Genomic DNA, 21,499 nt, shown 5'->3' on the forward strand with positions numbered 1-21,499 from the left:
AATGGGGTCTCCATGCTATGTTTCTTGGCCAGGGGAGAGGAGGAATCGCCTGGAGGACAGAAGTAGAATATAATAGCCAAATTCTCCCCTTGATCCTGCAAATAGTTTGTAGAAGTAGGCTGGGACTGTCATATTGCAACTACTCTGCTTAATCTGCTCTTTGTTTAGATTTGAAATACATATTTCAAACATTGTTTAAGGAGAAAAGGAATCATGTCAAATGTTTCAGGAGATGATTTAGGTTAGAGATAAAGAGCATATATCTAATTATGAAATGTTATGGAAATGTTATGGAATTATGAAATGTTAGTGGAACCTGAAGAGAATTGATTAATGCTCTTTAGATCATGACATGATTCTTACAGGAACTTATTTAAAAGCCTAGAAATAGTACTGTCTTACTGACTAACACCTGCTAAATAGGAAAGTAGGAGGTGTGAAATTCCTAATTTTTAAATAGCAAAGTTTCTTCCCAGGTAGCGTTAGTAACTTTCAGAATCCTAGATGGAATGATGATTAGAACAACACAAGGAAAGCAGCAATTGACAGAACAGAAATAAGAACGGGCCTGAACCAACTGCAAAATAAGCAAGGCTTCAGAGGACTCCCAACAATTCTTGTCGTCGTGGGTTTCAATATCCGGTCCCACTGGGTCAGGATGGCATTTCTGGCTCCTGGCCACTTCCCCGGGCCCACCAGCCTAAACTGATATGGGCTGCAAGGGCCAAAGTAAACCTCCAAGGCCAACTTTGGATCTGTGAGAAACAGCCATGGGATGTTGGGCTTTGCCCCAATGAAGGAGGCAAGTTCATCCATATAAACGATATAATCCGTCTGTATGGTATCGCTTTTGCCAAACCTAGGGGCGGGAGAGGAAACAAGACTGTGGTCATCCACGCTTTGTGCAGGAACAAGAACAGGGAAAATGCCTCACACCTTTTTATCCACGGGAATCAACATCTATCCTTTGTGTTGGTAAGGGGACTATTGCTCATTATCCTGTACTTTGTAGTTGTTACTAAAGGACTTTCATACTGATCTCATTTGGACATTCCACAACACCGCAAGGCAGCTGAGAAAGGCAATTTTATTCACATTTACAAGTAGGTAAATTGTCTCTTGCTCAAGTGAGGTTATTACTTCATGGCCACTGAGCTAATTAGTGACAGAGGTAGAACTGGAGCCCAGTTCTTCTGACTAGTTCTCATTTTATTAGAGCCATCTGTTGGAAGGCATCCTTTACATCTTAGAGGATTTATGGGCTAGAAAATTGAAGTCCACATCCACATGTTGCCAAACTCCTCTGACTTCTAATCTTTCTGGGTTTCCTTTCTATGACATATTGCAGGAGGTATGGAGGGGTTAAAACAGGATTTAGTGGGGTATCAGGTGCAAAATAGATCCTGGATATAAATATTTGTTGAATGGCTGAATTTAGCTCATAGCTGTCACTGTAATGACCTCACTCAGGGCCATTTAAAACTAAAATAGTTCCAAATATTCACAAATTCTGCTTTTTCTATGAAAATTCTAGATCCCCTTTACAATAGCTGCTCTTACCATTTGAGCTTTTTCCCCATTTTTTCATCAATATCATTCATCATGTCCTTGACAGAAGGCAAAGTGCAAGTTCCTATAAAAAGGGAAAGACATGATAGTAGTTAAATAAGTCTGTCGCAGGACCAGCCTGCAATGTTTCCTTTTTAATAGTGAGTTATGAATCACATTAGTATTTCCAAATATTTTTTCACTGTCTAGCAAAATAAAATTTTGAGACAAACATACAGGTCATTCCCAATCTTCTCAGTGATGATACTTGTCACAATAATTAAAAGCCATTACCCAAATAACCTTTTATCTTTGTATCTTTGCACTTAAACCAGTTATTGGATTTAAAAAATCAGTTTCAAAATATTAGATTATATATTCTAATCTCTCGGCTTTATTTTTAAGTATGTTATCTAATAAATTATAGCCAAAGGTAAATAAGCATCTCTTTTTTAAGATTTAAGAAAAAAAATCTTCATAGGAAGTTATCTTGCTTTGCCAGGAAAGGGAATTTCCAGCAGATAAGATAGAGAATTTAGTGAAGCCACAAGGTTCTCTCTGAAAAGCCAATAGCTCCTGAATGAGACTGAGGATATGTACTGTCCATAAGTCACCAAGGATATAGGGAAGTCCCAGGAGACCAAATCTGAGTTGGGGCTGCCCCAAGATTTCAGGCTCTTTCTGGCATCAATTTACAGAATTCTCTGAAATCTAGACCCAAACTTTTGTACCCAGAGATGCTTCAAATTGGTGTGGTTTCTTTGGCAATTCTGAGATCACCTGGAACAAGACTAGAATTCCCAGCCTAGCTCTGATTGCTCAAGACCTACAATGACTTGCCTAACTCCCTATTCCTGAAATCCTTGTAGGCAGGATCACGTGAACAGTCTGTAGACATGGCCTTGTTTCAAACCTTGGAACTCATTCTGTCCTTGGGCAGGAGGAGAGATGGAGAAGAGGCTATATTCTATAGCCCACCAGCTATTGCCATTGGGCTGCTTGTAGCTGACCCCCCTGTCCTGGTACCCTGGTTCCCCCAAATTGGATTGTTTGCCTTATCTTCCATTTCCCCTAAGACTGAGTCTTTGCCTTGTGCATCAGTTCTCTGTTGATTGGGTATCTGCCTTGTCTCCTTTCTTCAGAGCCCAGGTTACAACTCTTGTCCACACAGAGAGTAAGTGTCCCACATTTTAATGCCAGTCTCTTTGAACCTGAACCCTGAGCTTAGCTCTTTCTAAGTAGAATTTCATGCCCTCACCTTCCTGGCTGCTGCCTCACTGGAGTAACATCATTCTGCAACACATCTCTGCTTGGGGACCGGGGAGTGAAGGAGATTCAGAGAGATTACTGATATGAAGGACTGTAATGATGTGGATAGTAGCCTGGTGGTGGGCGATGATGCAGGCTATGTAGTTGCAGGTTCCAACCACCAGTATAAAAGAACATTTAAACCCCAACAAGTCAGGTAGGACTGGAAGCCTTAGATGTGGCTTCAAAGGAAGCAGACCAGCTAAGATTCCTTATCCATAAGTTTCATACCTTTAAGACCAACTAAACTTTGCACACTAAACTATGACATCTCTATTTGTTCTTTAACCATGGCCCTGTTTGGTCTTATTATCTGAATTGGCCCACGACTGCATTTAAAGCTTAGTGTGAATCTGATCCCAGTGCCTAGGGCTGGATGATGCTGCCTGCCTTCTTTGCTTGGCCCCAATCAAGTTTGTTGTTTCCTTTTTCTTTTTAAAATACAGGGATTTAGTATTCCTTAAAGACTGACTGTCTACCACACCAAGTGCTTTCTGCTTCTAATGATCCATGGCAGGGAAGAAAATAGAACAGGGAAGAAAATAGAGCAGGAAATCCACTTCCTCTCTAGCAATGATAATTTTTTTTCATGACTGTGGATGTTTAAAGTTGGCTGGATATTGGCTTTGAAACATCTTTTATTAACCTTTCAAGAAATGTCATTCTATTGAGTTTTGAAATCTTAATTTTATAAAGTTGTCATGCATTTAAGATGAGAAGCTCTGGTGTTCTCAAGTTTAATGAAAGGTCTTGGGTAATTAACAGTTCTAAGGAGTTATAAATTGCAAACTACTCCTTGAATAACATCTTGTACTATTGTTTATGGCAATCCAATGTAATATATTTTAATTGCTTATAAAATATAGTACCAAAAATGTAGAATTATAGATTCTGGAAACTGGATGGGACCTAGGATTTGTCCCTTGTTATTAGGATTATTGTTTTCACAAAGACTCAAAGCCATTCTCATTGGCTTCCATCTTTCCCATCAATGAACTTCTTTGTCTACTTACCCTTTATTACTTGTACTGCCCAGCGAGACTGCAGGTCAGTTGTGGGGATGACAGCTCCAAGGGACTGGACAAGGCCAATCACTGCCATGGTTGGCTTCTCCAGTGGAGGTGGGAAGATGCCTTTAAATAAGGTGACCTCGTTGTCTCTGCTCTTAATGATGGAGTCATCAAGAAAGGGGTAGGCATAACTATAGCCTGTTGCAAAGATGACACAGTCAATGGCCTCAAACACTGTCCCATCCTCAAAAATGGCCGAAGTCTCTGTAAACTCCTTCACATTTGGCTTAACGGTCACAGTGCCACATAGAATGCGAGCCGGGAGCTCATCATTGAACACGGGCTCTTTCCTCAGGGTGCTGTATGGAAAACAGAGATGACCATTAGAACAGTAACATTTCCTGTTTCTTTTATTGGTCCATAATAATTAATTAATGATTGTTAATAGTTAATTAGTAAGGAAGGAGAAAACGACTCAAGATTTTTTAATGCGCCATGGAGTGTCACCAATATGGTTGAAGAACAAAACTGATGTAAGGCAACATTGTGGAGTAAGAGAAGTTGTTTTTTTGCTGATCCCTTCTCTATTTCCTGTGATCTTTCTCTTCTCTTCCACAGAGCTCTCTCTAAATCCCAGAATAAGCACCCAGGCCCTTTCCCCTGTTAAAACCTATATCAGGAAAAACTCTTAAAGTCAGAGTACCTGGGTCTTTAAATTTTTTTCTTTGCTACTTATCAACTGTGAACCTTGATCAAGTTAAGTTTTCTTAATTTCTCTTGCCTCTTCTTTCTCATCTGGAGTGGCAATAAAGTTATACCTACCGCAGGTCATTGGGAGACTTAAGTAATATAAAGAATTTGGCATAGTTTGTAGCACATACATAGCGCTCGAAATGTTAGCCATTATTCTTAACATAGCATACTCCAAAGTGGTCATCGTGATGTAAAGAAGATCAAATAGGTGGAAGGAAGCCAAAGGTGGGAAGACTGCAGTCAGTTTCTATCATAAAATGTGAAGTGTGAGCCCCGTGCAGAAAGGCACAAGTCAGGTGAGGGAGGGAGCATCTAGGAATTTAAATAAGGCCAGGAGGAGGAAGAGGCCACTGGAAATCTGGAAAGAGAGAGCTTCTGATTACTTTTTATTCAGTAATATCTCTAGTGAGTGCACATAAATCTGAACTTAGGGGTGAACTGAATAATGTTGAAGGAAAAGACTTTGTTCTTATAGGACGGTGAGAGCTGTGAGAGAGCCATAGGTAGACTCCACTGGGGAGGAAACAATGAGCCAGACAATGAGATTGGTTGGAATGCTGATTGGAAAAAGGCTGGATTCAACTGCTCGAATTACCTGCCATTTATCTTAAACCCACTGCTATGTTGAAACTTCTTTTGTCAAGGCCACCAGGATCTTCAAGCTGCCAGATCCCATGGTCTACTCTTACTCCTCATTTTACTCAACTTATTAGCAGCGTTTGACACACTTGATGGTGTCCTCCTCCATGAAACACTGTCTTCATTTTGCTTTCAGGTCATCACTCACTCTTGATTCCTTTCTACCTACCCCGCTCTTCTTTCTCAGTGTCTCCTGCTGAATTCTTCTCCTCTTCCTGACCTCTAAACGATGATGTGCCCCAGGACTCAGCCCTCATACCTTTTGTTTTCTCCATCTCCATTCATTCTTCAAGAGACGTCATCTAGTTTTCATTTCTTTAAGTGCTATCTATATTCCGACCAGTCCACATTTTTGTTGTTGTTGTTGTCTCAGTTCACATTTTAAACTTATGGTTTGAATGTCTCTTCTGTCTTGGGTATCCCACTGCTTTTCCACATTCTTCTGTGTGAATATCGAATAGGCATTCCAACTTTGATACGTCTAAAACTAAATTTCCACTCCTCCCATGGTTTTCCACGTCTCAATAGACGTCACCTCCATCCTTGCCCTCTTGCTCAGATCAAAAGTCTGGAAGACATCCTTGACCCCTTTTTTGCTTTCATATCTGTTATTCAATCTAACAGAAAATCCTGTTTGGGTTTACCTTCAAACTGTATCCAAAATCTGACCACTTCTGAGCACTGATGATCCTAGTTCAAGCCACCTACCCCTCTCATCTGGATTTTTGACAGTAGCCTCTTTAAAAAAAATTTTTTTTTTATACAGCAGGTTCTTATTAGTTATCTGTTTAATACATATTAGTGTATACATGTCAATCCCAATCTCCCAATTCATTCCACCACCACCACCACCACCCCTGCTTCCATACGTTTGTTCTCTACATCTGTGTCTCTATTTCTGCCTTGCAAACCAGTTCATCTGTACCATTTTTCTAGATTCCACATATATGCGTTCATATACGATATTTGTTTTTCTCTTTCTTTCACTCTGTATGACAGTCTCTAGGTCCATCCACGTCTCTACAAATGACCCAGTTTCATTCCTTTTTATGGCTGGGTAATATTCCATTGTATATATGTACCACATCTTCTTTATCCATTCATCTGTCGATGGGCATTTAGGTTGCTTCCATGACCTGGCTATTGTAAATAGTGCTGCAATGAACATTGGGGTTCATGTGCCTTCTTGAATTATGGTTTTCTCTGGGTATATACCCAGGTAGTGGGATTGCTGGGTCATATGGTAATTTTATTTTTAGTTTTTTAAGGACCCTCCATACTGTTCTCCATAGTGGCTGTATCAATTTACATTCCCACCAACAGTGCAAGAGGGTTCCCTTTTCTCCGCATCCTCTCCAGCATTTGTTGTTTGTAGATTTTCTGATGATGCCGATTCTAATTGGTGTGAGGTGATACCTCATTGTAGTTTTGATTTGCATTTGTCTAATAATTAGTGATGTTGAGCAGCTTTTCATGTGTCTCTTGGCCATCTCTATATCTTCTTTGGAGAAACGTCTATTTAGGTCTTCTGCCTATTTTTTGATTGGGTTGTTTGTTTTTTTAATACTGAGCTACATGAACTGTTTATATATTTTGGAGATTAATCCTTTGTCCATTGATTCATTTGCAAATATTTTCTCCCATTCTGAAGGTTGTCTTTTCATCTTGTTTATAGTTTCCTTTGCTGTGCAAAAGGTTTTAAGTTTCATTAGGTCCCATTTGTTTATTTTTGTTTTTATTTCCATTTCTCTAGGAGGTGGGTCAAAAAAGATCTTGCTGTGATTTATATCAGAGAATGTAAACTCTTAGAGGAAAACATAGGAATAATGCTCTTTGACTATAGCCTCTTACCCAGTGTTTCCACTTCCTTCCTTGACCTACCCACCTATAATGAGCGATGACCGTAACAGCCAAAGTGATCTCTTCAAATTAACTTAGATCTTGTCTTCAATTTACTCAGATGCCTGGAATGGCTTCCCAGTGCATTCAGAGTAAAGGCCAGACTCCTTACAGTGGCCTACAAGACCCAACGTCAAATGGCTATATTGATGTCTCTGGTTTCATTTCTTGCTACTCTCCCCAGCCATCTTCTCCAGGAAGAGAAGCTCATTGTAGTTTGTTGAACATACCAGTCATACCCCCGAAGAGGTGATGTCCTAGCTGTTCCCATTGTCCAGAATACTCTTCTCCAGATATCCTCATGCCTCATTTTCTCATCTCCTTCAGGAATTTGCTTAAAAGTTTTCTCAGTGAGACTTCCCCTGCAGAGTGTTTAAAATTGTCCTGATGGCACTCCCTGTTACCCTTGCTTGCTTTGTTTTTTCTCCCTGATACATGTCACCATATGATTTTCTGCTATTTGTTTATTGTCTGTTTCCCACTACTAGAATGTGGGACAGGGATTTTATGTGTTTGTTCACTGCTATATCCACAGGATTTAACACAGGTCCTGGCACATAATAAATGCTTAATAAATATTTGTTGAATTAGTTAGTTAACTTTGATGTAAACAGCTTATAACTTGGGTTTTTCACCCACGTCAAAGTAATTTCTTATCATATGACTGGCTTGGGGGATGTTATAGGAGACAGTGAGGAGGAGACTGAAGATGTAAACATTGTGGCCATAGTTCAGTGCGAGGGCTCCATTAGGGGGCAGGTGAGGAGAGCGAAGCACAGGGAAAGTTCTGCTTTGCTTAATTTAACTTTGTCATTAAGAAAGAGGCAGTAGAGCAAGGTGGCTAAGAGTGAGGGACTCTGGAGTCAGCAGATCTGGACATGCCTTTAACTTCCTGGCTGTGCGGCTTTGGTAAAGTTAACTACATTGAACCACAGTTTTCTCATCTCTGAAATGAAGATTATAACGGAGCCATCCTCATAGTTGTTGTGAAAATAAAGGGAGATAATGAGTGTCAGAGACTCTGACATGTATTAAAGGCTTAAAACATGTTGACTATTATTATCATAACTCTAGGGACTAATTCCTGAGGTATTGATATTATATAACTTTCCAGCTGTGCAAATCTGGTAAGGAGGATTGTGAATAGGAAAATACCCCTAACTTTTGCAATTCTTTATCCTCTGAAATGTGAGAGGTGATTACTTCACTTTGATTTGTTTAGGGGTTACAACACACGTAAGGGTTGTTGACACTGAAATAAAAATTAGCAGGCATAACATGTTTAACTCTGCTTTACCCATTTAAAGGCATCAAGCCATAGTTCTCATGCTTGAATCTTGCATTCATTTGCTTCACGTACCACCAGTCAGAGATGACTGTTGGTAAGTTGTTCTTGAGGAAGGTTTCAAATCGAGTGATAAACATCATGTCCCATGGATAGCCACCATGCCAGACCCGGCTCATCACCCAGGAGCCACTTCTGGAGCTGACGATGACCTTAAAAAACACCATTTCAACCATTAAAGTGGTGACCATTTGTACTGGCTATTGTGATATATCCCCCAGATCTGCCTTTAGGAATGGAGTTATTAAAACAGCTTCTGGGAGTGTTGCCAGAAGGCAACCCTCAGCTGTCAGCCCTCTTTGGCAGTTACTTTCGTAACTTATACTCTTTTTGGATTCCCTGCATTCAGTGACTGGTTAATGGAAGGATATAAAGGCCCAGCCTCTCACTTCAACTAGAGACAATTCTAAAGGACTCTCCTAGCTTCAGAGTAAGTAAAGGAAAACTTCTTTCCCTTCCCTCAGAGGTATTCATCCAGAGAGCTCTCCCAAATAAACTTCCTGCACTATAATCTACATCTTAGGATCAACACTCTGTCATACTCCTCCAGGCAAGTTTTCATATTTAAATCAAATCTTCTCTGGTGTTGATGACCAATAACTGAATTCTACTCATATTTCTTCTAGTGCTTATCTGATGATCCCAAAATGATCCCGTTAGTTTCGGAGGAATTTACTGGACACATGTTAGACACTAAATGTCCCAAAGAAGAAGATTGTTGAATGACAACATCACTCCTTGCTGATGTTCTGCCTTTGCCATATCAAGCTATTTAAAATCTCACAAGTTACCAGGGAAGTTGAGCTATATGAAACACTACTTAGTCTTCCTATCAAGCACCTTGCTCTTCTCCCGTTTCGTTATCACACCCTTTCAAATGGTGTGTCTGTCCCTTTAAAGATAGTTCCCTTAGTATCTGGGAGGCGTACCTGTTCAGCTGTGTGGCTGAGTTCTGAGGCAATATCACAGCCCGAATTTCCCAGGCCAATCACCAGGACTCGCTTCCCCTTGAATATTCCTGGTTCTTTATAGTCCCAGCTGTGGAAGCATTTGCCTTTAAAAAGTTGTAGACCTGAGTGAAAAGTGGGAAACATATGAATCATTTGATTTTCATTTAAAAAACTGCTGTAACAGATCTTGTGGGTGAATATAGTTGCAGTAATCTGGAATTTTAGCACACCAGGTATGTTAGATACAATAGAAGCATATTTTAATTTAATGTGTACTTTTATAAATTGTACTTTTATATATGTAAGAAAGACATTATCAAGGTTATTCATTCATGTCAGATTTGTAGATGGCACCCTAAATTTTGGCCTTACCTGGAAAGGACTCTTTTGGTAGGTTGGGGTACACATGATGTCCAGAACAAATCATTACAGCATCAAAGACAGCTGATTCTTTTTTACCATCCTTTTCAGTGGTAACGTCCCATTGGCCAGTGACTGAGAAATCAGGACGTTTATTTACACTGGATACAAGTGTCTAAGAGAAACACAGAAAGATAGCCTTCTTTTTTTCTATGCTAACAGGTAGGTTTGGCACCAACTTGATCAAATAGGATGAAAAAAATCTTTAATAGGGGCTTAGGAAAAATGCTTAATTCATCATGAAGGTACATATTACAAATTCAAAATTCCTTCAGAATAATTCAAAACATTAAATGGTCTATATGTTTTTTATCCCCACATGGTTCCTTGTGTATGACCAGTATTTTCTGCAGTAGAAGAGTGATTCCTTTTGGAGCTATGACAGTGAATTGAATCATAGTTTACAAGAGGCATGTAGCACATGTAGTAAATAATCTGGTGGCCAATAATTTTTGTAGTAACAACTATTTCCTAACGTATTTCATTAGCCATTTTATTTTTAACATTATTGTCTTAAAATGAAAGATGTTGTCTATATTCAGAGCATAAGTTCTTCTCAAATTTTAGTGTGCGTAAGGATTACCTGAAAAACCTTAGGAATCAGGATCGGGCCTGCAGCCTGGGGAGGGAGCTGTGAAGGAGGAAAGGTTCCTACACCTTGGGAAGGCTCCTCACCAGTGGAGAAATTAGAGTGGATGGAGGGGGAGTTTCAGAGCCTAAAAAGGGAAAGCAGCCCCAGCCCCAGCTTATTTTCTAATATAAGCATTTAAGCTTATAATTTTCATGAAAGTTTTGCTCTCTCTGCTTCCCACAAATACCGATATGTAGAATTTAAATTATCATTCAGCTCTAAATATTTTAAAATTTCCATTGCAATTTCTTTTTTGACCCATACATTGTTTAGGAAAAAAGAGTTCTTAAATTCATGGAATGTGGTCAAGTTTTGTAAATTTCCTACGTATTCTTGAGAAGAATGTGTATTCTCTAAATCTAGGGTCAGAGAAGCCACATCATTAAAAACGTTGACAAGTAAGAAAGAGACACTGAAAGGAACTAATGGGAATCTACTAATAAAAAGAAAATTCCTCACAGTAATGCCCCGAATTAATTTCTTGATAATATCTTACCTTAAGTTGAATGTATCTCAGGAGGTTCTTTTCTTTGGCAAACGCAGTGATGTATTCCTGGAGCTTACTGTTATGCATAAAGTTGGGAAAGTCATCAGGAAAAGGGAAGTCTGGAAAACATGTCATCTCTTTGGAAGAGTTGGTAAAGACTGACCGATAAATGCTGGCCCTGCCTTCCTCGGCATGGTCCTGTGAAAGTATGGTTTTAAATGGAAGAGAGTTTGTAAATGAGTATACTTATCACGGTCAGGGCCAGTTCCAAATAATTACCACTCATTTTCAGTCGGCCTTTACCCACAAGTAAGTGAAATAAGATGAGGCATAAATTAACTTCACTTAAACAATTTGATGATAATCAAAGGAACTTAGAATGTGGGAAAATATATCTTTCTTAACATCTTTGCTTTTCTAAGGGAAACAAATTCTGAATTTCATCATGTCCTTTAAAGAACATGTAACTGGAATAATTTTATTCCTTTTAGCCATTAAATACAGTGGTAGATATTTTCCAAAATTCACCCATGCATGATTTCAATGTGTCAACACATAAGCATGGGCAAACAAAATGTGATATGTACATACAATGGAGTATTATTCAGCCTTAAAAAGAAAGGAAATTCTGATATATGCTGTGATAGGCATTAACTTTGAGGACATATGCTAAATGAAATAAGCCAGTCACAAAAAGATAAATACTGTATAATTCCACTTAGCTGAGGTAACCTGAGTGATCACATTTATAGAGACTGAAAGAGCGGTGGTTGCCTGGGACCAGGGAGAGGAAGGAATCGAGAGTTATTGTTTAATTTCTGTATTATTTTACTTTGGGAAGATTAAAAATGTTCTGGAGAGGGATGGTGGTATGATTGCACAGTAATGTGAATTAACTTAATGCCACAGAACTATGCACTTTAAAATGGTTAAACAGTAAATCTTTATTGTGGTTTATTTACCACAATGAAAAAAATTTCCTTTAGCATGTCATGAGGTAGTTCTGGTGGATTAGATCATGATATTTTCTTATGTACCTAGGGCAGAGAGAAGTTTGGTTATGTTTAGAACAGTGTTTTTCAAATGTTTTTGACCATACCCTATAGTTAGTAATATATTTTATATTGCAACCTAGTGCGTGCACACACACAAACACACACACAGTGGGGACAAAAGTTTTATGAAATAAATCATTTTCAACAAGTTGAGTTGCACACATACTTTCTATACATTCCATTTAAACATGCAGATTGATTCATTAATTTATATCATAGCACACTAATGAGTCATAATCTCCAGTTTGAAAAACATTGGTTTAAGCGAACTGGGTAAGGAAAAAGGGGAATAGAGGCAGAAAAAGGGGTAATGGTGGATTACCTAAGTCCTAAGCTTTATTCTGGAATTCTGAAATTAACATAACCTCCTGTTAGATAGATTGAGGGGAACACTGAGGGAAGAGGGGCTTTTGTTTTCACATTTGAAATTCTGGTAAGATATCAGAATAGATATCAAAGGCTCCCCCTGAACCAACCTGGGTAGGGGGATGTTGACACAGTAAAGTCAAGTAGCAATGATTAGGAAGAGGTAGGACCTTAGTTTAGCTCTCTTGAACCCATTCAGTTTGAACAAAACATAGGAGTTCCTGTTTGCTCCCAACAGGGATGCAGAAATTATCTGAGAATCTTAGTAGGTAGTTTACCAGAGAGTTGCCATGGAAGAAGCTAAGCGACATTTTAGGAGACATGCAGAGTGGACCACTTGGGTCAGGGACTCGGTGAGAAAACTGGACCTGACAAGTGAAGTCTATTCAGCAAGGAGATTCAGTGTCTCCTGATTAAGCTAAGAGAGGACAGTCTCCAGGTTCATCAACTGCTGTCTTATCCTCTTGAAGGATGAGTGTGAATCGTAACCAAATAGAATAGAAACATCAGGAGACCAGAGGGGCCAGAGGACAGTCCCAAGACCTGTGTTTGAATCTGGGAAACTTTGGCTTTCCTTTACCACAAGGTCATTTAAGTTCTCCTTCTCCATAAGCCCAGATACAATTTTGGAAAGAGCTGAGGGGCAAGGAGGGGACCTGAAAGACTGAGTATTGATCCAAAAGAGACCTAGAGATTAAGCTGTGCCAACTGGGGGTACTCCTTGTGTCTTAGAATGCTTTTATGCTTCTCTCTATGTAATTCTGGATTTTTGTCTGTTGTCCTATTTATACTAGACATAAACGAGTGACCTGAACACTTAGTAGTCTAGTATTACTTACTGCCGAAACATTGCAAAATATCAAGAACTCATAGGAGAAAATGGGAGAGGATCTCCCAGGACAGAGTGAGAGTTTTAGGGTTCGCTGACACGCTTCATGACTTTCCCTCAACTTATAACATGAGGCATTTGGTAGACAGAATTTTAAGAGTGACCCTTAGTGCTCCTCATCCTTGTACAGTCATTTGCCCTCTGAGTATGGGTGAAACCTGTAAATATCATATCACTCAAAGTATGAGGAGGATTCAGCTTGTTGTTCTTGGCGTTGAAGATGGAGGGTGCCATATGCCAAGGAATACTAGCAGCCTTTAGGAGCTGAGAGGAATCCCAACTTACAGCCAGCAAGGAAACAAAGACCTTAATCTTACCACAGCAAAGAACTGAATTCAGTCACCACCCTGTATGAACTTGGGTGCAGATTCTTCCCTTGTGCCTCCAGATAAGGGCCTTGCCCAGCTAGCAGCTTATTTTTGACCTCGTGAAACCCTAAGCAAAGAACCTAGCTGAACTATGCTGTACTTCTGATCTGCACACCTGAGAGTAATAAATAAGTGTTGTTCTGAGCTGCTAAAGTTTGTGGTAATTTGCTACGCAGAAATAGAAAACTAATACAAGGCCAAAGGTAAGGTTTTGGAGCAAGCCAAAGTCGGGGAAAATTATGTAATGTAACAACAAGGGAGGAGTTTCATATAATAAAAATGATGCAAACCTTTGAGACAGGTTTGAGGTGCTTTTGCAACTTTGGTTGCTTCAGGGTAATATTCAGTAAATCCCCCTAGCAATGCTGAGCTGATTGGTCTTCAGTTTTTCTTGGGTTCTGAAAAGGCCATGATTAATGAGAGAGGAGTTGCAGCATCAACTAACCACATCATTTGTGACTTGCTTAAAAAAGAAAAAAAAAAAAACACAAAAATATGTCATGGACATCTTACTATTCCTATTTGGTATTATAGTGTATCTCAGAGCCCATGTTTATAGACTGATTCTTTTAAGTTGATCATATAAGAAGTTCATAAGAGAATGACTGTAGAGTCATAAATTGCATTTTCAAATATAAATTTTTTGTGGGGCAAGTGTTCAACAAAGAACCAAACCTTGGTTATTTATGGAAGTAGCTTTATTTATTTATTTTTGATTACTAAAGTAATCCAGACTTCTGATTAAACATGAAAGATTATATAGATGCATTAAACTCTTTTTCCACTAAAATTACTGTAAAGGTATCAGAGGTATGAACCCACAAGGGAAGAAAAAGAAAAAAAAATAATAGCAACAATATTTTGAAAGTAGAACATAGATGCATGAGTGATAACTGACTTAACAGACCAAAGAAAGGTGAAAGCTAAGACTAGATCTAATCAACTGGGAATCTGGATCAAATAATGATACTCTAAGACATTCAAGGTCTACAATCTTTTACTTCACATATATAATTTCTCAGAAAACTACTGAGGATGTACTCTCATATAGTCTACTAAAATGAGAGAATAAACAAAATAGTAGAAAGATAAGGTTTCCAGAAAATAGGGTTACCCAGGGTAAAGCAGTGTAGCTAGCCTAGGGAAAAGAAGGAAGACAATCTGAAAGTATCTTTAAGAGATAGTTGAGAGAAGAATTAAGCTGGTGAAACACCTTGTGTGTTTAAACATGTTGAGAGGAGAATCAGAATTCTGTGGGATGGCCTGGGGTTTGAATTAGAGATAGCATTTATAAAATTAAACCAACAAAGGACACAAGGCAGTTATTAGCTCCAGTGAAAACAAAAAGTTATTTAAGAAAGAAAATATAGCAATGAACAGTATTTACATGGTTATAATAATATAAACATGAAGGTTTACTTAAACAAAAAGAATGGTATAACTATATGAACAAGAGAAGATGGAAAATCTTGTAAATGGGTGTGTCTTTTGTTTGAAATATTCTAAGGGATTGTTGTTTGTACATAGCACCAATCAAAAAAAATTCTATAAATACAGAGGAAGTTACAAGAAATGGGTCAAAAATGAATATGGTGAAACAGAGAATTCAAATTTAGCCTAAAAGAGGCCAGGTATTAGAGTAAGAGGAGATAACAGTGTTGCCTGATTTTCTAATTTTTCAAAAGAAGATATATCCCTAGATTTTTATGTGAAATATCATGATTTTAAAATAATGGATCGAAAAATTTTAAAAATGTATAGATCAAATAAAACAGAACAGCTTTAGTATAAAAAGAGCCAGTTTGCTAACTCTAAAACATATATAAACTATTGATTTTTGTCTGGTAATTCCAACCTCATTGTATTATCTTATTTTTTGCAACCATTTTCCAATTGATGTCCTTCATGGTATAAAATCAGATAGACAGTAACTGATAATTTTTCCTCCTTTCCAGTTTCTCTTTTTTATTATCAATCGCTTGTCTTACTGAATTGGCTCAAACTTCTAAAAGAACATTAATCAATAGATCTTTAAGAGAGAACTTAAAAATTTCCTGGAGGCAGTATTTTCCATCATTTTGTTATAAATTTCTATTTTATTGTATTGGCAACAGAGAATTTCATTTTATTTATGTATTTTTTCAAAAAATTTGAGGCTTTTTGGTTGAGTCAGTTTTAGAAATGTTCCATGGGCACTTGAAAATAAGGCATATTTCATCTTTTTATAGTGTTTGTTGTATATCAACTAGTGACAGACCAAAGTGCAAGATGTAATATTTGTTAAGCTACTATTTGACCAAAACAATGATCCTTAAAAAATAAAATAACACACTAAACATTAGTCTAATTCTTAAGATTGCACTTTCAAATTTAAAGAGCCAATAAAACCCCAAAAGAGGGGCTTCCCTGGTGGCGCAGTGGTTAAGAATCTGCCTGCCAATGCAGGGGACATGGGTTTGAGCCCTGGTCCGGGAAGATCCCACGTGCCGTGGAGCAAATAAGCCAGTGTGCCACAACTACTGAGCCTGCGCTCTAGAGCCCATAAGCCACAACTACTGAGCCCACATGCCACAACTATTGAAACCCATGCGCCTAAAGCCCGTGCTCCACAACAAGAGAAGCCATGGCAATGAGAAGCCCACGCACCACGATGAAGAGTAGCCCCGCTCGCCACAACTAGAGAAAGCCCACGCACAGCAACGAAGACCCAACGCTGCCAAAAATAATAAATAAATAAAGTTAAAAATTAAAAAAAAAAAATACCTAAAAGGGGCTCCAAAGAAAAACATTTCTTTCCTTAAAAAAATTAACATTGTTTTCTATCTGAAATGATTTTCCCTCTGATGAAAGATCAAACTGTAGATCTCTATGTAGAGTTGCCAGTTCATAATGAAAAGCAATGAGCACTAGAAATTTAGAATTAGGGCTCATATAACTCAAAATTTCAGGCCCATAGAATATAAATTTTTAGTATAATACTAGAATATTCCAATCACATCAAAAGCCAATGTGGCTGTGGCCTTGTTCTTGACAAGTAATTCAGTGGTAGATTAGTTGCCAAGTTTGCATCAGAAAGCAATGTGATCTTGAAATATGGCGTGAGTTTTCTGCTGCTCCCTCGGGTTGTTGACTCTGCTAGTGTGCATTTGGGATGCAGAGGTGGAGGAATTCATAGCTTTAGGTGAGTTTAGGAAGCTTGATAGTGATTATAATTAACACAAGGAGAGACTGAATATTAAAGATCAAATAGATACATAGGCTAGAAAAAAATCAGGGGAAGTGAACAATGGGTTGTATGCCCAGAAAAAAAGAGACTTTATTCATGACACTTCAGGCCAAAATACAGTTTACTCACATATTGTTTGGGGGACTCCTGAGAAAGAAAGACCTTTCACCTAGACCTGCATCCTAGTCACAACATACTTTATTTTCTCAGCGATCAGAGCAGGTGAGGGAAATACATCATCTTGCCTTTAGATCGGGGTTAGAAGAAAGAACTAGAAGGGCTATAGGAAAGTGCTATAGGAAACAGCTACAAAAGTTTGAATTATCTGCACTTCACCCTTTTTACACATAGCTAATATTTGGATCTCTCTGAAAGAAAAAAAAGTTGAGAGAATGTAAAGTGCTGTCTTTAGAAACTAAAGATAATGAAAATATAAAATTTAACCTGATTTTATAATATAATCCCATGATGTGAATTCTAGGTATACTGCTACAGACTCCTAGAGGTATTGGAGAAACACTGCAAGTCACAACATCATTTGCAATCTTTAAGTCCTCTCACAGAGATGAAATAGTTTGGAAACTCCGAATAACCAAGTATATTAGTTTCTATTAGCTTCATGAGGCTATTATAATAAATTACCACAAACTTGACAGCTTGAAAAAACAGGAATTTATTCCCTCATGATTCCAGAGACCAGGAGTTGGAAACCAGTATCACTGGGCCTAAATCAAAGTGCTGGCAGGACCACGTTCATTCTAGAGGCTCTAAGGGAGAATCATTGTCTCTTCCAGCTTCTGGTGCATGCCAGCGTTCCTCGGCTCTTTTAGCATCTTGAGGCCACCTGTATTCCTTGGCTAATGTCCCCTTTCTCCATCTTCAAGGTCACAGCATAGCATCTTCAAATCTCTCTTTCTGATGAGGTTGCATTTTCTTTTCTATCTTTGTGTGTCAAATCTCTCTCTGCCTCTCTATTTTAGGGGTTTATGTTATGGCATCTTGGGCCCACCCAGATGATCCAGGATAATCTCATCATCTCAAAATTCTTAATTTAGTCATGTCTGTAAATATCCTTTGTCTTTATTAGGAACATTCACAGGTGCTAGAATTAGGACCTGATGTCTTTGAGGGTGCCATTGTTTGAAAAGCCTACCCCAGTCCACTGTCAGGCCCCTAAGGATTCACATTTATCCCACATGCCAAATACATTCACTTCAGCCCAACATCCCCACAATCTCAATCCACTGCAGCATCAAATCAAGTCCCAAATCTCACTTATATATCATCAGCTTAAAAGTCCTACATCTCATCATCTAAATCAGGTATGAATGAGACTGAGTATGATTCACCCTGGGATAAAATTCTCCATTTCTGGACCTGCCAAACAAGGAAACATGTTGTCTTCCTCTAAAATACAGTGATGGGACAGGCATAGGGTACCAGTTACAAATGTTCCCATTCCAAAAGGAAGAAAATGGAAGGAAAAAAGGAGTCACCAGTCCCAAGCAATTTTGGAATCCAGCAGGGCAAGTTTCATTAGGTTTCAAGACCTGGTAATAAGCCTTTGTGTCTCAAGGCTCCAGCCTCTGTGTTTGATGTTCCAGCCTCTGGGGTAAATTTTCTTTTTCTTGAAGAGCAGCACATATTTGCAGCTGCATAGTTTATCACTCTATGATGCTAGGTTCAAATTTTTAAAGTCTTCCTTGAGCAACAAGAGAGGCAGCTGCTCTCAAACGCTATATCAGCAGTGTCTTTCTTCAGCAATGCTTTGCAAAGTAAGTTTTTATTTATTTATTTTTGGCTGTGCTGGGTCTTCGTTGCTGTGCGCGGGCTTTCTCTAGTTGCAGCAAGCGCGGGCTACTCTTCACTTCGGTGCGTGGGCTTCTCATTGCAGTGGCTTCTCGTTGCGGAGCACGGGCTCTAGACGCACGGACTTTAGTAGTTGTGGCACATGGGCTCAGTAGTTGTGGCTCGCGGGCTCTAGAGCACAGGCTCAGTAGTTGTGGCACATGGGCTTTGTTGCTCTGCAGCATGTGGGATCTTCCCAGACCAGGGCTGGAACCTGTGTCCCCTGCATTGGCAGGTAGATTCTTAACCACTGAGCCATCAAGGAAGTCCGCAAAGTAAGTTTGAATATGAGGATTTGGTTAAGATCACTGTGTAGAAGACTTGCCTGCTCAATAAGCCACTTGTTGAAATGTCACCCAGCAGTTTAAAAAGGGGTTAAGAATTCAGGCTGGAGAGACAAGTCAGATTGAATTGGGGTCTTGTCTTTACCATTTACCAGCCATTTATCATTTTTTCTTTTCTTTTTAAGCTTCAGATTCATTTGTAAAAGGGAAAAACTCATACCTAGCTTATAGGATTATTATAAAGACTGAATTAAATGGGAAAGGTGTTTGGCGTATAAAAGTGCTCAATAAAATAGCCCTAAGATTCATCAGTGTGCTAATCTGAAGATCTGTCAGCACATTCCAGTGACACACTGGGCTCCACAATGTTATAAAAGATACTGCATGTTTTGAAGAGTTCTTTACAGCCTAGAAAATATCTACATTAATAAGAATAATTCTCATATCTTTATAATATTTAAAGAGCTGTCACAAACACTGTCTCCTTAAATAAAACCTTTTATTAAGGTATAAAGTTTAATGCTAATTTTGCATTTGAGAAGGAAATGGTGGCTTAAAAAGGGTTAATGATCTTCCTATGCTTCCATATGTGTTAATGGTTTATCAGAAGAAGAAGAAGAAAACAGGAGCAGGCTTAGCCAGACAGCATTCCTAAGGTTGGAGACACTGAGGGAGTTGGAGGCACAAGGCAGCCCGCACACCCGATGATATGCTTGTCAGACAACACAGCAAGTGATTTAACGTCAGCTTACAAGCATGTCTGCTGATGGAGTCCTTAATATAAATGCATAGAAGTAAAAAGTCATTGAAGAACTTCAAATCAGTGTGTCCTATTCTTGGTTCCTCTTGTAGCTATCTCATGAATTATGCATTTTGGGCAAGACCGAAGTCAGCACCTGAAATCTTAAAATCTGTGGTCTGAATCACTAAGAGGATGTTCCAGAACCTCAATAAAAGAATGGAAAGAGCCGTTGCTTTTTAAATGAATAACTCATGTAATTCCATTACATAAACCTAACCAATATTTGACCATGGATTTTATCCCCAAGTGGCTCACTTATTAATGATTTATTGGAGTTGAGCTCTGTACACAGAGACTAACCAGCCCACTATCTCATTTACTTTTGAAGTAAGTAAGGGACTTACTTTCCAACCTGCTTCTGATGTTGTGCTTCATAGAGTGAGTGTAACTGCCATGACAGCTTGTTTGGAAGGCTGTGTTCAAGCAATGTGCTCTCACACTTCCCATCTCACTCCCCAGTCTACTGCAGTGGCGTCCCACTCACCGAGAATTTCCACAGGCCCCCGACGTCTTCACCCTTCTCAAAGCAGGTGGGCTCCAGCCCCTCTTCCAGGCAGCTCCTGATGGATGCCAAGCCACTGATGCCAGCTCCAATTATGGCCACTTTCTTCACCATGGTTGCCTGTGCAAAGGCCCAGGGAACATTTCCAGCAACAGTATTGCTGAAGACTCATTTTTGGATTTTTTTTGGTATCACTTTTTGGCTTAATAAGAAACTTTGTTTTTGCACCAAGGAAAGCAATATTAAAAGAAAATAGATCAGAACTTTTTTTTAGTCATCTAACTACACTTTGCATTTCTCTTTAATCTCTAAAGAGAATATTTTTTCCTCCCAAAAAAAACACTTTGTTTTCAGTCAACTCTCCAAAATTAAGAGGCTGATGATCTGGCAAAATATTTGTCTTCTTTGCCTTTGGCCCTTTGTCATGTACTCTGTACTAGAGACAGTAAATGGGAGAAAGAGGAGATTCACCGCTAAAACACATATACACACACTTATACCCACAAACATTTATATATGTATGAATGAAGAAACAAATATATATGTGTATGTATATAAATGCATATACATACACACATATAAATGCACACACATATTTATTTCTTCTTTCTACTTTAACATAAGCCTTGAGGAATAAGGTCTGGTTATATCTGTGTTTCAGTATGCCAGGAAGTCACCCTCTTTTCTCCCCTAATAATGTTCTTCACCTTCTCAATTAAAAAGAAAAGTCAAGTCTCTTTATCTAAAAACAACTTCTTCCCACTAGCTGCTACCCTCAACCTCCATTCTCTTCTAAAAAAAATTATGTTTCCTAATCTTTTCCTATTCCTGACAATATCTTTAGACCTGACTATTACTTTTCTCTGTTTTTGTCTTTTTAGACAAAATCACATAGATATGCAGAGAAGTAGATTTGGATGACAAAATCATAATCCTTAATTCTCAGAAAATAAAAAAAGATCTACTTGAATTATATGTCATTCTCATTTTGGCCATATTTGGTATAAATATAGCGTGCTCCTTCTCCATTTACCAATCCCACTCTCCTCCCTCTCAAATCATTACAGTATCACCCTTTTTTTCTTTTTCTACCTTTTCTTTATCTTCTGTTCTTCTGAAGGTTTAAGACTTGTCCAAGATATTTGGGCAGTTTGAAAGAAAAAATGCTT

General features: G+C 38.6%; 1 protein-coding gene across 2 annotated transcripts; it reads right to left on the minus strand.

Annotated features, from left to right (window-relative positions):
- Positions 1-516: 516 nt before the first annotated feature.
- On the minus strand, positions 517-20,444 carry LOC133087976 (flavin-containing monooxygenase 3). Of its 2 annotated transcripts, XM_061185727.1 has the most exons (8): positions 20,313-20,444; positions 11,000-11,188; positions 9,825-9,987; positions 9,432-9,574; positions 8,455-8,654; positions 3,870-4,225; positions 1,561-1,633; positions 517-859 (listed from the first exon to the last, which is right to left on the minus strand). In XM_061185727.1, exons 1-8 carry the CDS (start codon positions 20,442-20,444, stop codon positions 517-519), a joined length of 1,599 nt encoding a protein of 532 aa, XP_061041710.1. The 2 variants fall into 2 exon arrangements, with proteins under 2 accessions (XP_061041710.1, XP_061041711.1); XM_061185728.1 differs by lacking the exon at positions 11,000-11,188.
- Positions 20,445-21,499: the final 1,055 nt, after the last annotated feature.

The sequence above is a fragment of the Eubalaena glacialis genome, chromosome 3, assembly GCF_028564815.1.
Source record: "Eubalaena glacialis isolate mEubGla1 chromosome 3, mEubGla1.1.hap2.+ XY, whole genome shotgun sequence".
NCBI classification, from domain to species: domain Eukaryota; kingdom Metazoa; phylum Chordata; class Mammalia; order Artiodactyla; family Balaenidae; genus Eubalaena; species Eubalaena glacialis.